Raw genomic sequence first — 25,143 nt, 5'->3', positions numbered from 1 at the left:
CCGTATAGCAGACCTACATTTGAGTCCTACCTTGGTCAAGTCACTTAGCTTCTCTATTATTGTTTCTTTACACTTAAAATATGGTTGGTAGTACAACTTACCTGATGGGATTATTATGAAAATTAATGAGAGAGGAAGGTTGTGTCATGACCCATACAGTAGTAAAAAATTGTTTGTTTTACTTTGTCTATACTCAGAATAATACCGTTTGGCCTATTAATTCATTAAATATTTGTGCAGGTCTTCTGTAAATTTTTAAATAGACTTTTTTTTTTTTTAATTTTTTAAATTTTTATTTATTTATGATAGTCACAGAGAGAGAGAGAGAGAGAGAGGCAGAGACACAGGCAGAGGGAGAAGCAGGCTCCATGCACCAGGAGCCTGACGTGGGACTCGATCCCGGATCTCCAGGATCGCGCCCTGGGCCAAAGGCAGGCGCTAAACCGCTGCGCCACCCAGGGATCCCTTTCTGTAAATTTTTATTGTAAAATAAATACACATAACATAAAATTTACCATTTTAACCATTTTAAAGAGTAAAATTTGGTGGTATAAATTATGTTCACAATATTATACAATCATCACTAGTACTAGTTCCAGAACTTTTTCATTATCTTAAATAGAAATCCCATAACCCATTAAACAGTCACTTTGTATTCCACCTTCCTACAGTCCATGGCAGCCACTAATCCACTTTCTATTCTTGTGGATTTGTCTGTAATGGATATTTCATATAAGTGGCATCATATAATTTGTGATTCTTTGTGTCTGGCTTCTTTAACTTAGCATAACTTTTTCAAAGTTCATCAATATTTAGCAAATACCGGAGGTTCATTCCTTTTTATTGGTAAATAATACTTTGTTAAATAGGAATACCACATTTCTTCTATTTGTCAGTTAGTAAATTAAAAATTTTTTTGTTTAAATTCAATTAATTAACATATATTATTAGTTTCAGAGGTAGAGGTCATTACATCATGTGCCATCCTTAATGTTCATCACCCAGTTACCCTGTTCCCCAGCCTCCTCTGCCCCAGCGACCCTGTTTGTGTCCTATGATTAAGAGATTCTTGTGGATTCGTCTCCCTCTCTGATTTCATCTTGTTTTATTTTTTCCCTCTCTTCCCCTAGGATCCTGTTTTGTTTCTTAAATTCCACATATGGGTGAGATCCAGGTCTTCTGTATGACAGTCATTGTATAACATAAACCAAGTCATATAAACCAGTGGTTTAAAGTTTACTAAGATTGAGTCCTTGCCATCAACAAACTCACAACCAAGTACGAAAAGGGGACAAATAGAGTAACAGGCAGTTGTATTTTATTATATGAGAAGGGCTCTAACAGAGCTCAACAGGGAGATACTTGATCCAAGCTCTGGGGATGTAAATGCCTAATGTGGGTCCTAAAGTTCTGTACAGGTTCATCATGGATGGAGAAGGAGACAGGGCTTGGAGAAGGGGGATGTTGGCAGAAACAAGTAGGAGTTGGTGGCTGAATATGCATGGACGGGAGGGGGGGTACTGAGTGATGAGGCTATGAGAAGCAAGCTAGCTCATGAAAGCCCTGTGATGTGTAGGGAAGTTTGACATTATCCTGAAAACCCTATAGAGTCAGTGAAAGGTTTGAATCCGGAGGTTATTTTAAAAAATCACTCAGGTTGTAAACTGGAGAATAGAGGAGAGGGAATGAAAACAGAATCGAGGAGACTGATGAGTAATCCAAACAAGAGCTGATGCTAGATAACAAGGCGATGATTCTTGAATAAACAAATTACCTAAATAAATTCTGGCAGTAGCACTAAAGCTAGAGAGAAGCAGGAATCTTGAGATACTTTGTAGGTGGAATAGGAGGACTTGGTATCTTAATAAATGGGAGAAGAGAGCTATGAGTGATGGCCAGGAATCTGACTGGCACAGCTAAGTGGGTTAGCCATTAACTGAGCTAGAGAACTCAGTAGAGGAGCAGCTTTGTGGGAAAGGTAATGAGTTTTCTTTCTTGGCATATTGAATTTGAGGTGCCTATGGGCTACAAAGGAGGAGTTTCTAGCAGGGAGTTTACATGCTCCAGGATTCAACAAGGAGATAAGGGCGTGGGGTCTTGAACACATAAGGATGTAGCTGTAGTTACTGAAACAGATGAGATTACTTAGCACAAAGCTGAGCATGGAACCCTGATGAATACCCATATTTAAAGGGAAGACAGAAGATGGAAATATGTAAAAGACTAAGGAGGAGAAGGTATCAAAGAAATGAAAGAAAACCAGAAAAGAGTAATATGGTAATTGAGGAAGGAGCACTTTTAGCAGGAAGGAATGCTTAATCAGGAGGATGAAGGATTAGATTTGCCTCCCAAAAAAGGCTGTATTGCAGTGAATCAGAGTACTATTTGATGAGGAAATGAAAATTTGACAATTAAAATTGTCGCAAGAAGCTAACCTCTAAAGGGAAAGAAAAATAGGGGGATAGCTCGAGAGAGAGAGACATAGGATGATGGGAGGTTTTCACTTTTCTTTTTTTACCCCCTTGGGGTCCAGGAAACTAACCATGATAAAATGCTTGTGGGAAAGAATCAGATGGATTGAATGAAGAGTTATTGAAAAGATAGAAAAAAGAGGGGCTAATTGATCAAGCAGAGCTGTAAGGGGCACAGAGGGAATGAAATGCAAAGGAAAGAACCTTCTTTCTTTCCCATGAGAAAAAGAGGAAAGGAAAGGTGCATTTCTTTGGGGGTATTTGGGGATTCTGGTGTTAGTGACAGCGGCAGAAGACTGCAGAGGTTCCTGTCCAGCTCGTTTTTAACTGTGGCTAAGGAAACAAGATCTTTTACTGAGAGTGACAAGGCAAGAGGATAATGAGAGGCAAGACCATGCTGGATTTTACGAGGAAGAGTACTTATACCCAGAAATCCACCTGAAAGGTCTGGATCTTCCTAGCATCCTGGTGGGACTCCTACAGTCCCCTTAGCAAGCCTGTGAGCATTGACTCTTGGGCTAGATGGAAATGTCTGGTTGGGTGTCTTCTTCTCATTTCTTAGGCTTGCTTCCTGAAGCTATAAGCTCAGGCTGAAAGAATGAGCTTTTTAAGAAAGGGTAATTGTAGTGTCTGGGCTCTCTGCAGGTGCTTCCAGGCAGAGAGACTGTGCTTGGCATTAAAAATGCTACCTTATGCATGGATTGTTTATATGAAGTTGTTATCAGCACATTTCCCTACCTCTCATAGTGGATAAATCTCTGGTTGTTTACCTCTTTGTTTTCATTGCAGACTTCTAGCCCCAGTTATAAAGTCTCATATTAGTGGAAGTCAACAGGATACTGACTTTACTACCAGTCAGCAACCAGACCTTGCCCAACTTTGGCTTTTGTTCCTAGGAACCCTGTGTAACACCTCAAGGGACATCTGTGAGGATTTCCATCTTGGCTTTGTTAAGTTTTCTTCTCCAGTTTCTTCTCCAGTTCTTCTCCAGTGCTACTTTGGCACTTCTAATTCCATCTTGGTGTCTTTTGGTCAGAGAACCCAAGTAGGTGTATTCTTTATCTGACCCAGTCCCCCTATTCTCCAACTATAGTTTACTGGACCAAGAGGTGGGCACGTGGCCAAGAAAAACTCGTATGTCAGCTGGTAGCATTCTACTTATGCCCTGGTATAAAAAGAAACTGTGCCAGTAAGATTCTCAAAAGAAATCTGGAAATGAGAAGTAGTTCTCTCTCATTCTGCAAGTGTTTAATCCTGTGAGTAGGGAGGGAGATAGAAGTGACTATACTTGAAGCTCTTCGAAACAAATTACTTAATTTCTCCCTTAGGTGCCTGATTTTCCCTCCTAGGCACTGTTCACTCTAATATTTTTTTAATTGTAAGGAGGCACATGCTGCGTGAGCTACAAACTGAGCCTATGTGAATAGATGTTGTTGTTAAAAATCAAATAAAATATGTAGCAAAGTGAATCTGACACATTTAATAGCTTGCATAATTGTTATTGTGCTGCATGGTAATTAAAGCTTAAATGATAACCAGTTTCCATAAATTACTGTAATTACTCTTATTTTAGTAACTCAGCATTTCTGGGGTCAGTTGGAGGAAGTGTGGTTGTGATAAGGAGCAAGAAAGCAGATTTATGGCACACAGGGCCCTCCCATGGCAGGTAGGCATGGGGTTGAGGGAGGGGGATGTGCTACCAGTGTTCTGTTCCCCTCTCCCTTATTTCAGAGAAACCTGAGCCTTAGGGAGGTAACATAACCATCAAGGCCACACAGCTAACTAGCGGGAGGCCTGGGATTTGTGTCCCAGCATACTGAATCCAGAGTCCCAAGCTCTGATGTATCATGTCAAAGCAGTTACATTTCAGTGCATACGAAAAGTGGTGTGTGAATGTGAAAGATGTTTGAAGAAATAGTACTTGTACCTGAAACTAAATCTTGGATCTGTGAATCTTCGGTTGTTTGCCCTGTAGATGGACCAGATTGATTCCTTGCCAAATGTAAAGGGAAAGGTTTTACAGGTAGAGGAAAAGGAATGGAGGGTAATTTAGGGAGCTAAGAGCACCTAAGGGCAGGTCTAGGAAACGGTCCCAGGAGAAGAAACTAGATCATGGGGTGTGGTAGAAGCTGTTGAAGGACTTTCAGGAGAAACTCCCCTTCTAAAAAATTGTGACCAGCAAATAACCTTCCCATCTGCACCTTTGGTAAAATTTACATAGATACTACCTACCGCTGGAGCCCCGGTGATGGGAAAAAGCAGAACAGGCTTCAGGTCATTCCTGGGAAAATGGAACAGGCTCCATAATGCCGCGTCCCCTAGCTCTGGGATCTAGGTCATTTATCCCAGGTCACGAAATCACTGAAAATTATCATAGTTCCTTAAACTACTTGGTCTGGGAAACTTGGTAGCAGCTGATTGGCTGCATTAGTGGCAGGGTGAGGGGCGGCTGTGGTGAGATGAGAGGGGCAGGGCAAAACTAAAGATGGGGGTGCGTATCTCACAAATTCATCTGCTATGACAAATTAGCCTGCCTTCTTGAATTTGGAGGGAGCAAAACAGGAATTGGGCGGAACGATGAACACTTGGAGAGATAGGTAGAAGAAAACCTTTTTTTTTTTTTGAAGATTTTATTGATTTATTCATGAGAGAGAGAGAGAGAGAGAGAGAAACAGGCAGAGGGAGAAGCAGGCTTCATGCAGGGAGCCCGACGTAGGACTCATCCCAGGACCCCGGGATCACGCCCTGAGCTGAAGGCAGACGCTCAACTGCTGAGCCACCCAGGTGTCCCTTAGAAGAAAACTTTTAAACCAGGTCACCATTAGGTCTCTTTTAACTCTGAAAATTTAGTTTTGTTCTTCAGGATCTAGAGGTTCCTTTCCCCTTCCCACCCCATGAGGCTTTTTTTAAGTGGAAAAAACAGGTACTGAAGAGAGCTTCTTAAAAGGCAAATTTTATTTAGTTTTTATTATCTCTTGCTATACCAACTGCTTTATGACAGCATTAGATGTTCAGTAAATGTTTTGATTAATTTGCTGTTAGTTTAATCTGCTTATTTTATGTTTAAGTGTTTGACTACTTGGATATATATCTGCACATCTGGAATACGTCCTAGTATTTATCAGCTGGCCATTCTCCCGGTTTTCCTCCTCTCCTCTTCACCTCTGTAGTTGTGATTTCTCTGAATGTGTCTCTCCTGTCAGCCACTGGGCAGTATATACAGTGAGCTGGGTCCCTAAACACCATTTTTACTCTCATGTGATATGCTTATCATAAAACTTACATTCATTACCTTCTTATAAGTACTGTTTATAAGTCGTTACACTACATTTTACCTTATTTGGCCCTGCCAGCAAAATAGACATGAAACTCTGACAGAGGCAGACCCTGTAGCAGCTCCACTTTATACGTTATGTGTATTCTCAGTTTCTGGAAGAAGAATATAAAATGGGTATTATTTCTACTTTTACAATGAAGGACTTAAGCTCAGAGATTTAGTAACTTTACTAAAGCCAAGTCAGTAAAGAGGCAAATATAGCTCACAATTAGGTGCTCAGACTCTAGATCCAGACTGCTTAGATTCTAATCCCAATCTCTTACCAGTCTTACCAGTCTAACTGCCAGTCTAGTTATTATCACTCTGGGCGATTTCTTAGTACCTCTATACCTTAGTTTCCACATCTATAGAATGGGAATACTAATAGTATCTACTTCATAAGGCTGTTGTGGTCATTAAATGAATGTGTAGATCTGTAGCTCTTAGTGTCTGATACATGGTTAAGTATTGTGATAAGGCTCTATTGCCTGTATTACAGGAAATAATCAGATTTAAATCCAAGTCATTAGACTATAAAAACAATACAATTAAGTAAGCAGGCATCGTTTTCATTTTATACATCAGAAAGCTGATGCTCAAAGAGGTTAGGTAATTTAAGTGGCAAAATACTGTTATACAATACATTAAATGTAAATACATTACATTAAATGAGTTTGTACTACATTGTTATATAAGTTAAGTTAAAAAGTCGAGTAAACAATATTAGGAAATTGAATCCAGGGACGCCAGGGTGGCTCAGTGGTTAAGCATCTGCCTTCGGCTCAGGTTGTGATCCCAGGGTCCTGGGGTTGAGTCCCACACTGGGCTCCCTGCATGGAGCCTGCTTCTCCCTCTGCCTGTCTCTAACTCTCTCTCTCTGTTTCTCATGAATAAATAAATAAAATCTTCAAAAAAAAAAAAAAAAAGGAAATTGAATCCAGCAATATAGAAAAAACAATGTAAAATTAAGTGAGCTTTATCCTAAATATGCAAGGCTAGTCCAACATTCAGAAACCAGTCAGTGTAATTCAGCATATTAATGAATAACCAAAAAACAACCGATCACATTAATACATGTTGAAGCATTTAACAAAATTCAACATCCGTTCATAACAAAAATGCTTAACAAACTAGGAGTTTATGGAAACTTCTCAGTCTAATAAGAGATATTTGTAAAAACCTGCAGCTAATATATCTAATGGTGAAAGACTGAATAGTTTCCCATTAAGATCAGGAACCAGGCAAAGATGTTTACTGTTTTAGTGTATGTGTGCATTAAACATATCATTTGTTCCTTATTTCTGAGTATAAAAAATTTATGTTCTTTGTGGATAATTCTGAAAGTTAATAAAATGCCAAAGAATAAATTAAAAATCACCCATAAATCCACAAACCAGAGATCTAGACACATGTGCGTGTTATAATCAGGGCCATGCTATTTTATGAATTATCTTTTTAATTTATCCACACATAAACATCTTCCCATGTGATTTAAATTTTTTCTTTTACTTTTATTGGCTAGTTTTCCTCCTAATGGGTTTGTTTCAGGATTTGACTTGTTGTTTGAATCCAGGTTTTCCCGTGAGCAAATAACATACTGCTACTAATGGAACTTTACCAAACTTGTCCTCATTAAGACTCTTGTAGTTTTTGGTGCAGTGGAGCACCCCCTGGTTGAGTTCTGTGACACACCACCCTAGTTTTCCTTTCTTTTTTTGGCTCTTTCATTGTTTTTTACTGATTGTTTCTTGTCTTGTCTTTGTCTTTCTTTGAGCCCTTGTAGTAATAATCATAGAGTTGTGCTGTCCAGTAGGATAGCTAGCTGCTAGCCCTGTATGAATAGTCAAGTTTTAATTAAAATGATGTAAAATTTTATTTTATTTTTTTTATTTTATTTATTTATTTTTTTTAAATTTTTATTTATTTATGATAGTCACACAGAGAGAGAGAGAGAGAGGCAGAGACACAGGCAGAGGGAGAAGCAGGCTCCATGCACCGGGAGCCCGACGTGGGATTCGATCCCGGGTCTCCAGGATCGCGCCCTGGGCCAAAGGCAGGCGCTAAACCGCTGCGCCACCCAGGGATCCCAAAATGATGTAAAATTTTAAAGTCAGTTTCTCAGGTGCTGAAGGGCTCAGTGGCCACATGTAGGAAGTGGCTACTGAATATGACAGCGTAGATAATATTTTCTGTCTTCACTGTAAGTTCTGTTGGGTAGCTCTATTGCTGTCAGAGGGTATGCAGTTGTAAAGAACAGAAACTCACTCCAAGGAGCTCAAAAGTGAAGCGTTTGTGCTGGAAACTATAGGAACATAACCAGGTGCAGCTGGCCTGCACTGCTGGAGAGTGCTGGGGCAGCTACTCCCTTCCCTTCCTCTGGGGTCCAGAGCTCTTCTCTTGGCTCCTCACTTCACATCTGCTCCATCCCCTCTCCGGATACCAGCTTCTTCCTCTGCCCTGCCAAAACTTCTGCATGGATGTGGTTTTGATTCACCACGACAGGATGTAGCCTGAACTCCATATGACCTTGTAACTCTAATCATCTCACTGTGCTTCCTATATCTCCTATATCTCTTAGTTCATATTCTCCAGACATCTGGCTCAAATCCTTCTCTACCCCAAGTTATTTGTCTTCCCCCTCTTTTTTTCAGCTTTATTGAGGTAGAGTTGACAAAAACTGCTGATATTTAAGGTGTATAATGTGATTACTTTGTTATATGTATACACTGAAATAATTACCAAAATCAAGCAAATTAATGTATCCATTACCTCACTTACCTTTTTTTTTTTTTTTTTTTTTTTTTTTGGTGAGAAGTTAAAATCTACATACTCTCTTAACAAATACACTACAGTATTAATAACTGTAGTCACCATGCTGTACATTAGATCCTCTAGAATATATTCTTCCTGTAGCTGAAACTTTGTACCCTTTAACCAACATTTTCCCATTTTCTCTCACTCTAGTCCCTTGTAACTATTAGTCTACTCTCTGCTTCTGTAAGTTCTGCTCTTTTAGATTCCACATATAAGTAAAATCATGCGGTGTTTGTCTTTCTGTGTCTGGCTTATCTCACTTAGCATAATGTCCTCCAGGTTCATCCATGTTGTTGTAAATGATAGGATTTGCTTCTTTATTAAGGCTAAACAATATGTGTGTGCATGCCATATTTTCCTTATCTATTCATCAGTAGATGGATATTGGGTTGTTTCTCAATCTTGGCTATTAAGAGTAATGCTGCAGTGAACATGGGAGTGAAGGTAACTCTTTAACACAGTGCCTTGATCTCCTTTGGGTATATATCCAAAAGTGGGATTTGGGGGCCAAATCGTAGTTCTATTTTTAATTTTTTGAGTAACCTCCATACCTCCATAGTGGGCGTATCAGTTTACATTCCCACGAACAGTGTACAAGGGTTCCCTCTTCTCCATATCCTGGCCAACACTTACCTTTTGTCTTCTTGATAAAAGCCATTCTAACAGGTGTGAGGTGATAGCTCATTCTGGTTTTGATTTCCATTTTCCTGATTAGTGATATTGAGCACAACAGTACATGTACTTGTTGGCTTTTTGTATGTTTTCTTTTGAGAAATGTCTTTTCAGGTCCTTTGCCCATTTTTAAATCAGGTTGTTTTCTTGTTCTTGAGTTGCTTTAGTTCCTTTTGTTTTTTTGGATATTAATCCCTTATCTGGTAGATGGTTTGCAAATATTTTCTCCCATTTTGTAGGTTATCTCTTCATTCTGTTGTTTCCTTTGCTGTGCAGAAGCTTTTTAGTTTGATGCCACCACATTTGTTGGTTTTTGCTTTTCATTGCCTGTGCTTTTGGGGTCCTATCCAAAAAATAATTGTCCAGACCAGTATCAAGAAGCTTTTCCCCTGTTTTCTTTTAGGGCCATAGTTTGTCAGGTCTCACATTTAAATCTTAAATCCATTTTGAGTTGATTTTTATGTATGGCGTGAAATAATGGTTCAATTTAATTTTTCTGCTGGTGGCTATCCAATTTTGCCAACACCATTTATTTAAAAGACCATCCTTGGGGTGCCTGGGTGGCTCAATCAGTTAAGCGTCCGACTATTGATTTCAGCTTGGATCATGAGAACGAGCCCTGCATCAGGCTCCATGCTGAGTGTGGGCCCTGCTTAAGATTCTCTCTCTAGTAGTCACTTATTTAGTTAAGTGGCTGACTCTTGGTTTTGGCTCAGGTCATGACCTCAGGGTCATGGGATCAGCATGGAGTCTGTTTATCCCTCTCCTAGCCCCTCTGTCCCTCTCCCACACACAGTCTCTCTGAAATAAATATTAAAAAATATATATCTCCCTCTGCCCCTCCCCTCTGCTCATCCTCTTTCTCTTTAAAATACCATCCTTTCCACATTGTGTATTCTTGGCACCTTTGTCAAAGATCAGTTGACTATGAATGTGTGGATTCATTTCTGGGCTTTCCATTATGTTCCATTGGCTTATGTCTTTTTATACCAGTACTATACTGTCTTGATAACTATAGCTTTATAGTATATTTTGAAATCATACAGTATGATACCCTCGTCTTTGTTCTTCTTGCCTGAGACTTCTTTTGCTTTGGCTATATTTAGGGTCTTTTGTGGTTCCATACGGATTGCAGGATTTTTTCTGTTTCTGTGATAAATGCCATTGGAGCTTTGATAGGGATTGGACTGAATCTGTAGAGGGCTTTATGCTTTAGGCAGTATGGACATTTTAACAATATTAATTCTTCCAATCGATGAACTCAGGATATCTGTCCATTTATTTGTGTCTTCTTCCATCAGTGTTTTACAGTTTTCAATATATAGCTCTTTCACCTCCTTGGCTAAATTTATTCCTAAGTATTTTATTGTTTTTGATAAAGATGTCCTCTCAGAAACAAACTGAGGGTTGCTGGGGAGAAGGGGAAATTCTGTAACTGGGTGATGGGTATTAAGGAAGGCACGTGATGTAATAAGCACTGGGTACAAGACTGATGAACCACTGAACTCTACCTCTGAAACTAATAATACAGTATATGTTTATTGAATTAAAAAAAAAAGATGACCACTCTCACCAGTTGTATTTTAGTACAATACTCGAAGTCCAAGCAAGTATCATAGGACAAAAAAGTAACCAAAAAAAGTGTCTGGACTAGAAAGAAACTTTCTTTGTAGACAACATGGTTGTGTATGTAGAAATGCCTAATAAATTTGCAAGAAAGCTCCTACAGCTAATTAGTGATTTCAGCAAGATAGAAGGTCATCTTTTAAAAAGTCACTTTTATTTCTATATATTAACAACGAACATTTGGAAACCCAAAAACGTTTAAACTGCCATTCATAATAGGCTCCAAAAGAAAAAAGAAAAAAGAACTATGTATACATCTAACAGAAAACTGCAAAACACCAATGAAAGAAATCAAAGATGACAAAAATAAATGGAGAAACATACTGTGTTCATGGATTAGAAGACTTGATACTGTTAATGTTGATGTCACTCAAGTTTATAGATTTAATGCAATTTCAGTCAAAATCTAAGATTTTTTTGTAGATATAACTGATTCTAAAATTTATATGGAGAGGTAAAACTAGAATAATAGAAACAAAACAATTGAAAAAGAAACAAAAGACTCATAATACCCGATTTTAAGACCTACAATACAAGCTAAAATATTTATGATAGCGTAGTATCAGTGAAAAAAATAGGTACAAGTTGCTGTGGAAAAGAATAGAGAGTCTAGAAATGGCACACAATAGTGATTTTTTTTAAAGATGTAAAGACAATTCAATGGAGGGAGACAATCTTTTCAATAAATGACGCTGTACCACCTTAACATCTTCATACCATAAAAGAAACAACTCCTATAAAAAATTAATTCTGAATTGATTGTAGACCTAAATGTGAAAGGTAAAACTGTAAAATTCTTAGAAGTAAATTAGAAACTCTTTCTGACCTGAGCTCTTGGTATGCCCAAAGGACTATCCATAAAAGAAAAAATTGATAATTGGCTTTCTACAAATTAAAAACTTTTGCTCCATTAAAGATACTGTTAGAATGCAAAGAAGATATACAAATGGCAAATAAGTACATGAAGAGGTACTCAACATCATTAGACATTAGAGAAATGCAAATTAAAACCACAGTGAGATCCTATTATATATTTTTTAGAATGGCTAAATTTAAGTACTTAAAATACCAAGTGAGACTATGGAGCAGCTGGATCTCTTATACATTGCTGGTGGGGTTGCAAAATGATACAGCTACTCTAAACAATTTGGCAGGTTTTTTAAAAAGTTAAACATATACCTTCCATATAAGCTAGTATTTTTCCTAGAGAAATGAACTTAACGTTCACACAAAAACTTGTGTACAAAAGTTTGTGGTAGCATTGTTCAGAATTACCAAAATCTTGAAAGAACCCAAATACTCTTCAGCGGGTGAAAGGATAAACTAATTGTGGTATATCCACTCAGTGGAATGCTTATTCAATAAATAAAGGAAAAGAGTTACACATGCAACAGAATGGATGAATCTCAAAAGCAGTATGCTAAATAAAAGAAGCCAGTCAGTCTCATGGTTACATGCTGTATGATTCCAAGTACAAGTCATTTTGGAAAAGGCAGATTATAGGAACAGAGAACAGATCAGTGGTTGGCAGGAGTTAGGGGGAAGTAGAGGGTCTTACCAAAAAAAAGGGTGTTGGAATAGTTATGTATCCTATTTGTGGAGATAGTAACTAGATGTTATATGCATATGTTAAAACTCAGAACTATAAGCCTGGAAGAGTAAATTCCACTGTGTGTTAATTTTTAAAAATAAAAATGCTTCTCACTGTGATACATATGTCAAAGTTCATTTAATGATACTTAACCTCTGTGCATTTCATTGTCCCTAAATTTTGCATCACCTGAAAATAAAAATTGAAAACAAACAGAAAAGTGTTTGGAAGGTAGGAAAGAAACACTTAGGTGTTCTAATTAGAAGAACTGTACCCTAAAGTATGAAAATACAATAGAATTTATAATGGCAAGGATCCATTTATTTTCCTTTTTAACACATAACCATGTTGTCTGTTTTCTTGACAATATACTGTGATTCACTGATTGCTACTTAATAATGATGGATAGTTTCTGGCCACAAGCTACATAAGAGCTCTTTTGTAATCTGTTTTTCTACCCATCAATTCCGATTCATTGTATCTCCCTTTGCCTTTTGCTACAATTCTCTCATCTGTTGACAAGGGGAAAGAATCAAGTTAGGAAAAAATCTGTTTTCAGTGTTCTCTATGAATTTGTTACATTTAAGATTTAATCATAAATTATTTTTTGACTAGCAAACGCAAGTTACACTGTTGATTGGGATTGTCTTTGGATTTTATAAAATAATAAACTTAACAGAGCCTTTATCTTAAATATTAGAGACCATTCTTTGATTTGAATGGAAATATTGTAGCACTTTGCTTGGGTGACAGTAGATGATGTCATATTAAATTTAAATTGATCTCCTCTGAGTGTTTATCTTTAGTGCATGTGCAATTTCTTCAGCACCAGAGAACCTTTCAGAGGCATTCTGTCAATACAGCTACCTGACAGTCATTTGTATTTGTAAACTGTGCATTTGGCACCTGCTGGTCTCTTGCATTGGAGCTAGTGGGGAGCCAAAATGGGTGTACAATGAAGTTATTGGTTGGTACATCTCAGTGGGAATTATTGAAGGGAAGAAACAGCACTTGCAGGACCTCAGGAGAGGATAAAAAGAAACTAGGAGTATTAACACAAGCCAGCTATTCTTTGCTCCCAAAAAAGGATGATTTAAAAAGTGAGGCAGTTCTACCAAAGTCAAGTGTTTATGGACCTGCATTTTAATTCTTGTTAAGAGATACGAGGAAAGGTTTCTAATTAAAATCTATAATGCATTTTAAAAATTTCAAGATTTCAGTAGAAGACTGAGAATTCATATAAGCAGAAATATAAAAATTGCGGAAAAATGCTTAATTTCTGAAGAAATGGAAATTAAAATGCAGGTGTCTTTTTATTTGTCATAGTAAAACAAACTTTAATACAAAAGAAACATGTTGGCAAGACTTCAAAGAACAGGTAGACAAGTAGCAACAAGAACTAATGTTTTGTAGGTGTAACTTGCCCACACTTAGAAAAGTTATTTACTCAACAGATTTCTCCTCAACTTATGATAGTTTGATTTAAAATGTTTTTGCTTGATGGTGGTGCAAAAGCAATACACAGTTAGTACTTTGAATTTTGTTCTTTCCCAGGCTAGTGATGTGCACTAAGATACTCTCTTTGCTGGTGGTGAGCAGTGAGCCACAGCTCCCAGTAAGCCTCATGGTCCCAGGCATCAACAACTGACACACTTAATATACCCATGCAACCATTGTTTATCACTTTCAGTACAGAATTAAACAAATTACATGATATTAAATACTTTATTATAAAATGGGCTTTGTGTTAGATGATTTTGCTCAAGTAGGGTATTTTAAGTGTTCTGAACACATTTTAGGGTAGGCTGGATATATTAAATGTATTTTCCATTTAGGATTTTTCAATGTAGGATAGGGTTATTGGGCTGTATCCCCCTTGTAAGTTGAGAAAGATCTATATTCTTTATTGGATACAACTCAAGGAAATAATTACAAAGAAAAAAAGGCTGATAGGTGGATATGCTTTAGTCTTTTTTGCTGTAAGGCATGTCTCTGTGCTGCAAGTTTGCTCATAGTGTGACTGGTAATTAGAGGAATAATGTTAATATAAATGAATGGTGTTCATATTATTTTCCTCAGAATGTTTTGAAACTATCAAAGAAAAGTTTTTTCACCACTAAACAGAATTTAGGGGCGCTTGGGTGGTTCAGTTGGTTCAGTGACTTGTTTTCGGCTTTGGGTCATGATCTTGGGGCCCTGAGATCAAGCTCCACACTGGTGCTCTGTGCTCAGTGAGGAGGCTGCTTCTCTCCCTCTGCCACATCCTCTACTCACGTGTGTGCATCCTTTCTCTAAAATATTTTTTTAAAAAAGAAAATGCTTTAGTGGTGTATGAAGACCTCTTCCAACCTAAAAAGGAGGGACAGTTTCATGGCCTTGAGAAATACTTTGCTTTTCACAATGTTAAGCTATCCAGTGGAGCTACCCATATAGTTGAAGAAGTTGTGAGATTTTGCCTTTTGCTAAAAAAAAAAAAAAACCAAAACCATAGAAAAACTACACCCTGGTTTAAACTATTTTGGTAAAATTGGTTCCACTGGCAGTGAATGCCCTCAAGGACCTCAGTTTATATCTTGAGAAAGGACCTATTTGCTCCAGATTAAGGCTACAGAGGATCACCTGGCTGACACAGTGGTAGGCTAAACAGTACTAGTAGTTTTGTTCTAGGCTCTTCATAGTAAGTACTCTGGTTGTAAAGTTACATAGTTTCAAGTGGTTAGCCCCTAATGCTATTTTTCTCTTGAGCCCTGTTATTTTTAGTGTGATTGTGCAGAACATGAGGTTTTTAAGTTTTATATATATATATTATATATATATTATATATATGTTATGTATGTATTTTTAAGTTATATATATTTTAAGGAAAAAATATAATTTTATACATATTTCATATATATGTTATTTAAGTATTGTTATTTTAAGTTATATATATTTTAAGTTATATATATATTTATATATATATATTTTTTTTTTAAGGAAAAAATATAAATTCCCAACAATTAGGAATGGTTAAGTTTTAGGACAACATCTTGATAGATTCTAATGCATCTTAAATATTAAATAAGCATAGAAAAATTTCTGAAACAAGTGCAAGAATTAGAACACAAAACTGAACATCTATATTTCATGATTATAACTGTTTAAAATGTTTGCATCGGTATGGTAGGATTGTAGGTAAAATTTAAAGAAAAAAATTTTAATGTGTGAACCTGATAAAATAGAGGTAAGTCCATTTTAACAGTTTAAGCTAAATTTTTATTTTACTTTTAATTTCAGAATTCCTGGAAAGCTAAAGCAATTCGTATTTGACTTACATTCTGGGAAACTGCACAGAGAATTCCATCATGGTCCTGACCCAACTGATATAGCCCCAGGACAGGTAGGACTCTTGTTTTTCAGTGGGAACTCTTTTTCAGTTAGCTTTGAAGAGGATCTAAAGCTCTTATACAAGGTTGAGTTTCTGCTTCTAAAGATCTTTATAATGAAATTCTGAACATACTCAAGATAATAAATTCTATTCCTTTTAAAATTAATTTTTAAAATTATGTAACTTCAGAAAAGTTGCAAGAATGATACAGTATAATTTCTTGATCACATAAACTGATGTGGTATATATCCTCTGTGGAATTTGGGTAAAAGGATTAAATACAGTTGGCTCCAAATACAGAAGCAAGAGGTAAGAACTAGAAGCACATAGATCAGTGAAGAAGTCAATGGATTCCATTAACTGGTCAAGTCTTCCTTAGGGCCAGATTGACCATACTATAAAGAAAATAATGATTCGTTATTCTTGCTAAACCATCCTAAGCACCTTCACTGGTGCTCAAAACTTAAGTTGTTTTTTTTTTTTTTTTTTATGTTGGCAAATTGAACACCAATAAAAAATAAATTTATTATTAAAAAATAATAAAAATAAATGTTTTAAATATAAAAAAAGGTTTAATGCAGCTTTTCATTTGAGATGTAGAATGCCTCACAACTATTTATATGAAATTTTTGTTCTTGCTTTTTATGTAAATTTTAGCCTAAAAATTTGACTAGTTCTACTTTGTAACTTGTTACAAATAATTTCTATGTTCCTGCTTTGTTAAACACCCCTAAATGTTGCATTTTGATGCATTATTGAGTTAGATCATGTCTATTACCAGTATATACTAAGAGGAAAGATGATATGTAACAAAACTTATGCCCATATGCCCAGAACTTCACTGTTTTGCCCAAGAACCTCCACATATTAAAAGAAAAGCTAAGTCAGTTTTTTCTGAAGAGTCCAATTAAGTTCATTGTTGAGAGTTCCCTTTTAGAATCCAGTGACATGCTTTTCCTGAAGTTTGAGGTCAGGTTTTTCTTTGATAATTAGGCAGCTATAGAAGCAGTTTGTTGGCAGTCACCTAGAGGCGATTATTTCCTTTAGGAAAGTAGGCCTGCTTAATATTTTATCAGGTTAGGAAAAGATGTTACTTACCATTATTATCCTAATTTACTTCAACTACTCCATTAGACAATGAGTTTCTTATATTTTATAGCAAAATAATTATGGCTTAAACCAAACATATATCTCAGTAAAAATACAAATAAAAAATGTATTGGGGAAGGGGAACATGAAAAAATAAAATGGGAAATGTGCAGACTCTGCTTTTTCATTATAATGGGAATGAGCCATGTCCGTGGTATGTACCACAGGTACTATGTGCCTATGTTAACTGGGGGATATTAAAACAATGACAACATGTTTGTTCTTGAGTTGCTCACAGTGTGGAGATAAAGGAGAGACTGACTACTTACAACTTTTCTTTGAAATTCTTAGAAGTCACTCTCAGAGTTCTGCTGTGTATTTTTGTCTACCGTTGGTGCACAAGTAAAATACTACAGAAATTAATTTCTTGCAGTATGGAAATGTTTATTTTCCTCCTTATGTCAACCAATTTCTGGTATCCAGGTAATTGCTAAATGAAAGCTCTATTTACAGAGTTGGTGCCTTTAATCCTCTTTGTAGTCAGTTTTTAAGAGTTTGGACCAAATTAATCACAGTTGTGCTACCTCTACAAAAGAGTCTAGGAAAGCACTTAGGTGTCAGGTATTTTGTTGCCTTCCACTACACCTCAGGAGCTGTCCACAGGTCCATAGGTAAGGGCTTTGTGGCAACCTTGCCCTGGAGAATATTTAGTAAGAGCAACTGAATGGGGAAAGCAAGATTTCAAACTTAACTCTGGTGTTTGTCACAACATCTTTATTAAGCAAATAATTACAAAACTACCATTCATCTGATACTTATTAAAACAGTGTAACTCCATAAAATATATTGATATAAAATGTTTTATTCTTTCTTTTGTAGCAAGTCCAAGATGTAGCAAGCAGTCCACCTGAGAGCTCCTTCCAGAAATTAGCACCCAGCGAATATAGGTATACTTTATTGAGGGATCGAGATGAGCTTTAAAAACTTGAAAAACAATTTGCAAGCCTTTCAAACAGCAGCATCAACTTACGTGGTGGAAATAGTAAACCTATATTTTCATAATTCTATGTGTATTTTTATTTTGAATAAACTGAAAGAAGTTTTGGGTTTTTAATTTGTTTTTCCTCCCCCTGACTCAAAATGCATTGTCATTTAATATAGCCTCTTTTTAAAAACCTGTTAGGGATAAAAAAAATAAAAATAAAAATCAGAGGCCTATCTTTGCTTTAAATCTGTCCTGTAAAATTTTTATAAATCAAATGAAAGGTGACATTGCCAGAAACATACCATTAACTTGCACTACTAGGTTAGGGAGGACTTAGGGGTGTCTCCTGTGTAGTATGTGCTTTTCTTTATATACAACCAATCAATCTTGCTGGTATTTTCATTGTCACATTTCTCAAAGTTAAGAGGGTATATATTCTGGATACTTGGGAGGGGAATAAATTAAAATTTTCACACTGCGTACTGTGTTTTACTGATTGGTCGGATATTGCTTATGAAAATTCCATAGTGGTATTTTTTGGATTCTTAATATGTAACTTAAACATACTATGAAGAGGAGGAGAGCCATAAGCCAGAACATTTGGCAGGAATTGTCCTTATGAATTAAGAAAAAGAAAATGAAAAGTGTTATTAAATTTCTATGTGTTTGTCTAACAAAATGGCATATGGATGGCATTTAAAACTTTGAATTAAACCTAAATTTGAGATACTAGTGGAGGTTACCAGTATTGAACCAGATGACTTTTAAGGCTCCTCCTATCATGACACATTAATTTCCAAAGACAAAAACCAGCAGAGAAATTGTATTTCATTAATTCTAATCTTCTTCTATCTTGTAGAGTCTTGTTATAGTTGTATAGATCAACGACAGTAAGGCACATAACGTTCTTAATTTTTTTCCATTGTAAAATTGTTAGAGGACCCTACCCCCTCTAGATTCCCTGATTTCCCAGGCCTGCAGTGTATAGTCAAATGGGTCCCTGTGCCAGGCCTCAATACTGCCAGGGAACAAAACCAGAGGGAGAGGACCCTCAGTGTCATATCAGGAAGCCCAATGCCAGAGGACAGACAGGTTCAAAATTGGCTTTCCTCTGGGCCTGGGTTGGTGCTATAGGCCAAGAGTCATTTTATACTTGGAGTCTAAGTCAATCCCAGTTTGGGGAAAGATTATTTTTAAGCTTAAAAGGCTGACATGTGCCATTATATGTAGTGTGTAATATATGTAACATCTTCCATTTCTTTTAAAATAAAGTGAATATTTATAATGCATATTTAATGATTGTTATTTTTAAAAAATCAGCCTAGAGTTCTTAGTTATGCATGACTTACCCATCATTTCATTCAGAATAATAAATGTTAATAAGGTGATAAGGGGCATGTTTAATATATCTTACTAGACTGTTAATTAGAAAAGCAGGACAGAGCTTCCTCAAGGTTGGGTTTTAGTTCTGTTTAATTCATTGCTTTTAATCAATAACTCTGAAATCCAAGTTGTAGTCTTCAGGTCAGAGGATGGACCACATCTGAGGCAGTTAGAATGAAAATTCATAAACCTTCAACAAGGCAGCACACAACAGCAAAAGCAGCATTTGCAATTAACTGGAATAAATTTATAATCCTGTAATTGGCTTTTAAAATATTATAAACAAAAGATAACATTCAAATATTGGATTGCAGAGAGCTGACTTGAGAGTAGTTATTATGAAAAAGGCCTCAAGGAACACATGTTCAATGTGATCGAAGATAACTGAATGGCTGCTAAAATAGATTTGAGGCTGCATTATTTAGCTTTTATGCATAGTGGGACTCAAATGTTTACTGAATGAGTGAGATGCAAAGTGATATTGTGGGTAATTTCTGTACCCCTCAAGGGCTATGTGCTCAGCAGGACTGGGTGCCCAGTTTTATAAAAGAAAAAAAAAAAAAGCTCAAGTGCAAAACACCAAAATGTATTAGAGAAAATAAGTTTTTGCTATAGGGCTAGTGAGGGTGGAGTGAGCAGGAGGCCTGTGGCTAAGAAAATGAGAAAGGAAGTTAGAGAAAGAATGGGAGCTGACTGCAGGCCTTGAATGCCAAGCTAATAGGTCTGTACTGTGTCTTAGGGGCAGCAGAGATCCACTTACAGATTTTTAAGCCAGGAAGTATGTTCATATTTAAGTTTGAGAAAGAATACTCTGGCAGCAGGTCTAGATATGATAAAATAGGTCCAGCACCCGAGAGAGAACGGTCAGAACTAAGAAATGGAGAGGAACAGATACAACATAACAAAGCTGCAGATTCCATAGGGATTTGTCACCAGCTGGACGTACAGAGAGAATGTCCAGGAACCTAGGACTCACAATTCAGACTTCTTCCCTCCGAACCATGCACCAGAGAATGTCACAGGTGTAAGTCTTCTCATTTATCCAGTCTACTTTGGGCTTCAGGCTCCTCAGCTGTGAAGAGAGAGAGAATGCAAGACTGAAGAACAGTTGAGCTGCAAAACCCAACCTAGAAGCAGTCCCTCTGCTTGCCAGCCTTTTCAAGTTTTTCAAAAATTGGTCTAGTAGTGAGGGGGACCATAAAAGGATGAAAACTTCTTTAGATGAAATTCTAAACAAGTTTTAAACAGTTAAGTGAACCTGGAGAAGAAGCTAGAGAATAGGCATCTAAAGCATCTCGTCAAGCTCCATGATGAAGTTGTCAAAGATCATGTACAGACGAAGGAAAAACTGGCAAGATAAGGGCCAAAAAAGAGAGTGAAATATAAAACTGTTGAAATACTAAAGCCCAAGGAGCTTAACCTTGCAGAAAGTGCTAAAGTTGCCAAGAAGGCATTAAAAAAATAGAAAAACCTGAGGGTAAAAAGAATAGATGAAGGAGTGTAATGGATTAACAATTAAGAAAACCCCTGGTCATCCCTTTCTCTTCTAGAAAAACACACACACATAAACAATTAAGAAAAGCAGAACTCAACTTTTATTTTTTTCCCTGACAAGAAGACCTAATCTAGCGGGGCTAAAATGAAGTTAACATTAAACAAAAAAGCAAAAGTGAGAAGTAAAAACAATCTTGCCACATTAAATAATTTTAGGGCTCTTTGGACCAAACTGCGGTATCCCAAAGAGCTGCTGGAAGTTTTAAGTGCTGTTAGCACTGGAAATCCTGAGGAAGACTGGAAGGGAACTCTCAATATTCCAGTTTTCAAAATAACTAGAGTTAATGGCTTTAGCTATTTTTCTAGATAAAACATCTCACAAACCAAACTGAAATGTTAGTAATCTATACTTGGGGAAAAGATTTAAATAGGTGGTAAGAATAAAACAGTTATCAATTTTTAAGCCCAATATTTAAAGACCCTGAAGACAGTTGTTTCAGGACTTAAATGGTTTTATGCTGATTATAACCGTTTATGTGTTCATTAAAACAGGTTGGATAGGACCTCTGCTTGGCAACTGTTTTTTAGCTGTGTTTGAATTTTTGTATGTATTTACAAGTAATAAAACTATATTTATAAAATATTCTATATTTTAGACTTTTTACTAATTCAATTTGTCATATGTCATAAATATAATGTGAACCTTTTACTCTGAACCCAGATGACCAGTTACAAGCTTTTCCAGTTTTTATTTTTTAGATTTAATCGTACTTGAATCAGAATAGGAAGCTATATGAATCCAGATGCTGATAGCTCAAACCTGGCCTTTAGTTTGTGTCCAGGCTCGCCCTCAGAGCACGCCGGGGAAGGACTGACCTGCCCTTAGACAGTGGGTTTTGGAGAGGAGGAAGAAAAGTGCAGCCTAGAAACTGCTTTTCTAAAATGCCCCCTTCCTTCTTCCCTTGCCTAACAAATTCTGTCTATTCATCGTTCAGTGCCCAGGACAGTTATCACCCTTTGTGGTCCCACAGCCCTTTATTGATGTATTTTAGAGGACTCAGTCTAATACACAGTTGGGAACATGTATCTGTTTTTCTTACACCACGTGAATGCCACAGATGCAGGAACTCCTCTACCTTTGTATTCCCAGCAATCGAGAGCACTGTAAGATCAATAATTCTTATGGGGGGGGGGCAAATTACATCATAAATGAAGAAAGGATAGGAAAATATCACTGTCCCTAGAATGGACTCTGCTCCAGGAGAATTAGTAGAGGCTGTCATTTTTCTCTATTAACATGTTACTGCAGGGACGCATGGGTGGCTCAGTTAAACGTCTCTTGGTTTTTGGCTCAGGTGGTGGGATCGAGTCCCGCCTGGGGCTCCATGCTCAGTGGGGAGGCTGCTTGAGGCTTCTCTCGCTCTGCCCCTCCTGCCCTCTCTCTCTCTCTCAAAGAAATAAATCATAAGAAAGTCTGACTGTAGTAGCAAAGCACTGCTAGGAATTGCTGCCCTGTTGTTTCCAGCTCTGGGCCACTCCAGTAGATCGTGTAATTGCCCTGTCTGTGCTGTGCTTCATTTTACTTACTGGGATGGGTGACAGGGAGAAAGCTGCATGGCAACTCCTCTGATGTCATATGTAAATTTGCACATGACACAGGATTCGATCAGTCTGGGAAGCCTGATACTATGATTGTTTTCCTGCCCTCACCACTGCCCCAAATGCATCCTCCCTGGCTACACACAGAGGGAAATAGGATAGAGCATCTATCCTGACGGACCCATTCTTCATATCTTCATAAAGAACATGGCTTTCTGATTTAACATATTGTTTTGACAGTCTATTTCAGAATTTTTCTAGATTACAAGGTAAATTCCCTGGTCCATGGCTTTTGAAATAGAACTTTACCCCTTAAATTTTAGCCTTCTGCCCACGCTCAGTATTCTGGCACTTTTTTATTTTCTGGTCCCTCAGAAATTAGTGGTAGTGCTTTACAATCACATTTACAAGTTCCCACTAACCTTAGGAGGATGATATTTGCCCAAGCCTAGAAACAAATTCTTTTAACACAGATGCTTTTTTTGAGGGGGAGGGAGAGAACAAACTCTGCACTTATTTTCGTTGCTCTTATAACTAGGGTGACCATGTAATTTTTTTCATCCAAACTAAGATATTTGAGAGTGAAAGGAAGCATTAGTAATAACTGCACCAGGACAAAAGATGTAAATCAAGATCGTCCCAGACTAGCTGGGATGTATCATCACCCTATTCCTACCTGGACCTGTTAATACATTTTCATGTTTGGGTATCTTCTTATCAGAGAAAAAAAAAGATTTACTCTCCCCTCCCCCCCCAGTCACCTGTCATCATTATACCATATTCTTAATAACAAGCCTTTTTTGAAAAAGTTATTTTCAGAATTCTTGGTGTTTCTATCAAGTCTCCACTCATTTTAGAGGTCTTCCTAACAAGATTCTCATAGGTCCATGATGCTTTCTCATTAATGTGCTGTTCCTTTAAACTTTAGGAAAAAATAGTAACAATTACCATAACAGTAGCCTCCTAACATTTGTACATTTAATATGAACCAGCCTCCATCCTGGACACTTAACATGTACTAATTGTTTTCATCTTCATGACACCCCTGTAAGACAGGCCAAGGTATCAACAGGGAAGGGGAAATTCAAGTACGTGAAGGCTAAGAAGTCTTGAGTTGTTCACCCTCACCCCAACGCAAATAACAGGTAGCAATTTGTAATGAACACTTAAACCTAGTAAGGAAAGAAAGGGAACTAACGTCCATGAATAAACTTAGTAAGTGCCAAGCACTTTATTCCTTTTCATTCTTGTCAACTCGCTGAAAAGCTGTTTGGTGGGAAAAGTACGTGAACTTGGGTACTGGAGACCTTGGGTCAAAATCCCGTCACATGCCTACCCCTTCACTTCAGCCCTGCACTTTCTTAATTCTAGTCTCCCTGCCTGCCTCACAGAGCAATTAAATTCCTGCTGCTACTTCCGTTTTAATAGTAGGCCATCAGATCCTAAATCCTTCTTGGGTCCCTACTATACTGACCCCATCAATCCTATGGAAGATTGAAGATAAACCCAACTTTTCCAAACAATTTCTTCAGTGATTCAGATCCTATATCCTCTTTAAGTCATGACTCTTAGTTGGAAAAATAGAAATAGCTTTACCTCCAAATTCTGAAATTTTCAATTCATGGCTCCCAAGTCCTGGAGGTATTTTCCAGATTTCTTCTGTTGCATCATTCAGTCCTATGTTAATATATAAAAGTGAGTATTGAGCAAAGGTTTGAAATGTCTTGGAAGGCTTTTTCACATATCCATATATATCCCTGAAAGATGGTACAACACCCAAGCTAGGACCCCATCATTCATTACCTAGAAGTCACTCTTGGGAGGTGTATTTATTTTCCCTTTCTCATCAATGTATTTCATTCCAAAAAATATTCCAAGAAGTAGATGATATAGTCCCTGCCCTGAAAGAAGCTTACAGTCTAGTTGGGGAGATCATACCACTACAAATGAGAAGTTTATAGCTATGAATTTATAAAACTGCAGAATTTGCCACAAGTGAATGAAGCCAATGAATTGCAGTGGTTAAGAAATACTCCTGTAGAAATGGAAAACTGGACCATGAAAGTCTTGGCCACCAACAGGTAAATTTCATGACTATTTTCTCAGTGGGCTTTCAATAAATATTTATGGAATAAATAGCAGGACAGGAAGAAAGCAGGCATTCAGTATGAAGCAGAGGATCTCACAGCAGAGAGACAAGAAAGCACAAATCACTTCTTGCATGTGGGAAAGGAAAACAAATATGCCAAACATACCAAGAACTCCGGCAAAGGTGAGGTTTACTAACTTCCCAGGCAAGGAAGGCCTTAAAAGGAAGAACTCTGAGGATTCTAAGTCTTATCTGATGCAAAGCAACACATTGATTCCTTTGAACAAAGAATTATTAAAAACATACATAACCACCTTAGTCTCTATTTCCAAACTACCGGCTTCACCACTCTCAACATCTAATTCCTTGGTTTTTCTCTGAGCACGCTATCCTCTTTCATGTTTTCAACCCTTTGTACGTGCAATTCCTCTGCCACCCCAGAGCCCACAACTCTGTCTTCAGTCAGGCAAAACCTTCTTTCAGGTACTGCTCCAATAGCACAGGTCCCACCAAGCCTTCCCCTTTTATTCCAGGCAGCAAACCACTTCATCTTCGGTGCCTTATCTTACTTTGTTCATTCCTCTTATAAGGTACTTACCACATGTTACCATGATTTATTTGCTTTATGTATCAGAATTCATTAGCTT

At 37.2% G+C, this 25,143-nt stretch overlaps 2 protein-coding genes across 5 annotated transcripts in view; one reads left to right on the top strand and one right to left on the bottom strand.

The window, feature by feature from the left end:
- The window catches only part of ERP44 (endoplasmic reticulum protein 44), a 93,173-nt gene extending 75,113 nt beyond the window's left edge, over positions 1-18,060 (top strand). For all 4 annotated transcript variants that reach the window (XM_072842108.1, XM_072842110.1, XM_072842109.1 and 1 more), the window contains 2 exons: positions 15,767-15,869; positions 17,826-18,060. In XM_072842108.1, coding sequence (XP_072698209.1) covers positions 15,767-15,869; positions 17,826-17,927 — 205 coding nt within the window. In that variant the 3' untranslated portion in view covers positions 17,928-18,060. The remainder of the gene's footprint in view (positions 1-15,766; positions 15,870-17,825) is intronic.
- The window catches only part of STX17 (syntaxin 17), a 73,227-nt gene continuing 65,913 nt past the window's right edge, over positions 17,830-25,143 (bottom strand). Inside the window, exons 9-10 of the transcript XR_012038363.1 lie at positions 24,004-24,084; positions 17,830-20,386 (exon numbers count right to left, since the gene is read on the bottom strand). The gene's annotated coding sequence lies outside the window, so the exon portion shown is untranslated. The remainder of the gene's footprint in view (positions 20,387-24,003; positions 24,085-25,143) is intronic.

The sequence above is a fragment of the Canis lupus genome, chromosome 10, assembly GCF_048164855.1.
Source record: "Canis lupus baileyi chromosome 10, mCanLup2.hap1, whole genome shotgun sequence".
Taxonomy (NCBI): domain Eukaryota; kingdom Metazoa; phylum Chordata; class Mammalia; order Carnivora; family Canidae; genus Canis; species Canis lupus.
This window is presented reverse-complemented; position numbering and strand designations above follow the sequence as displayed.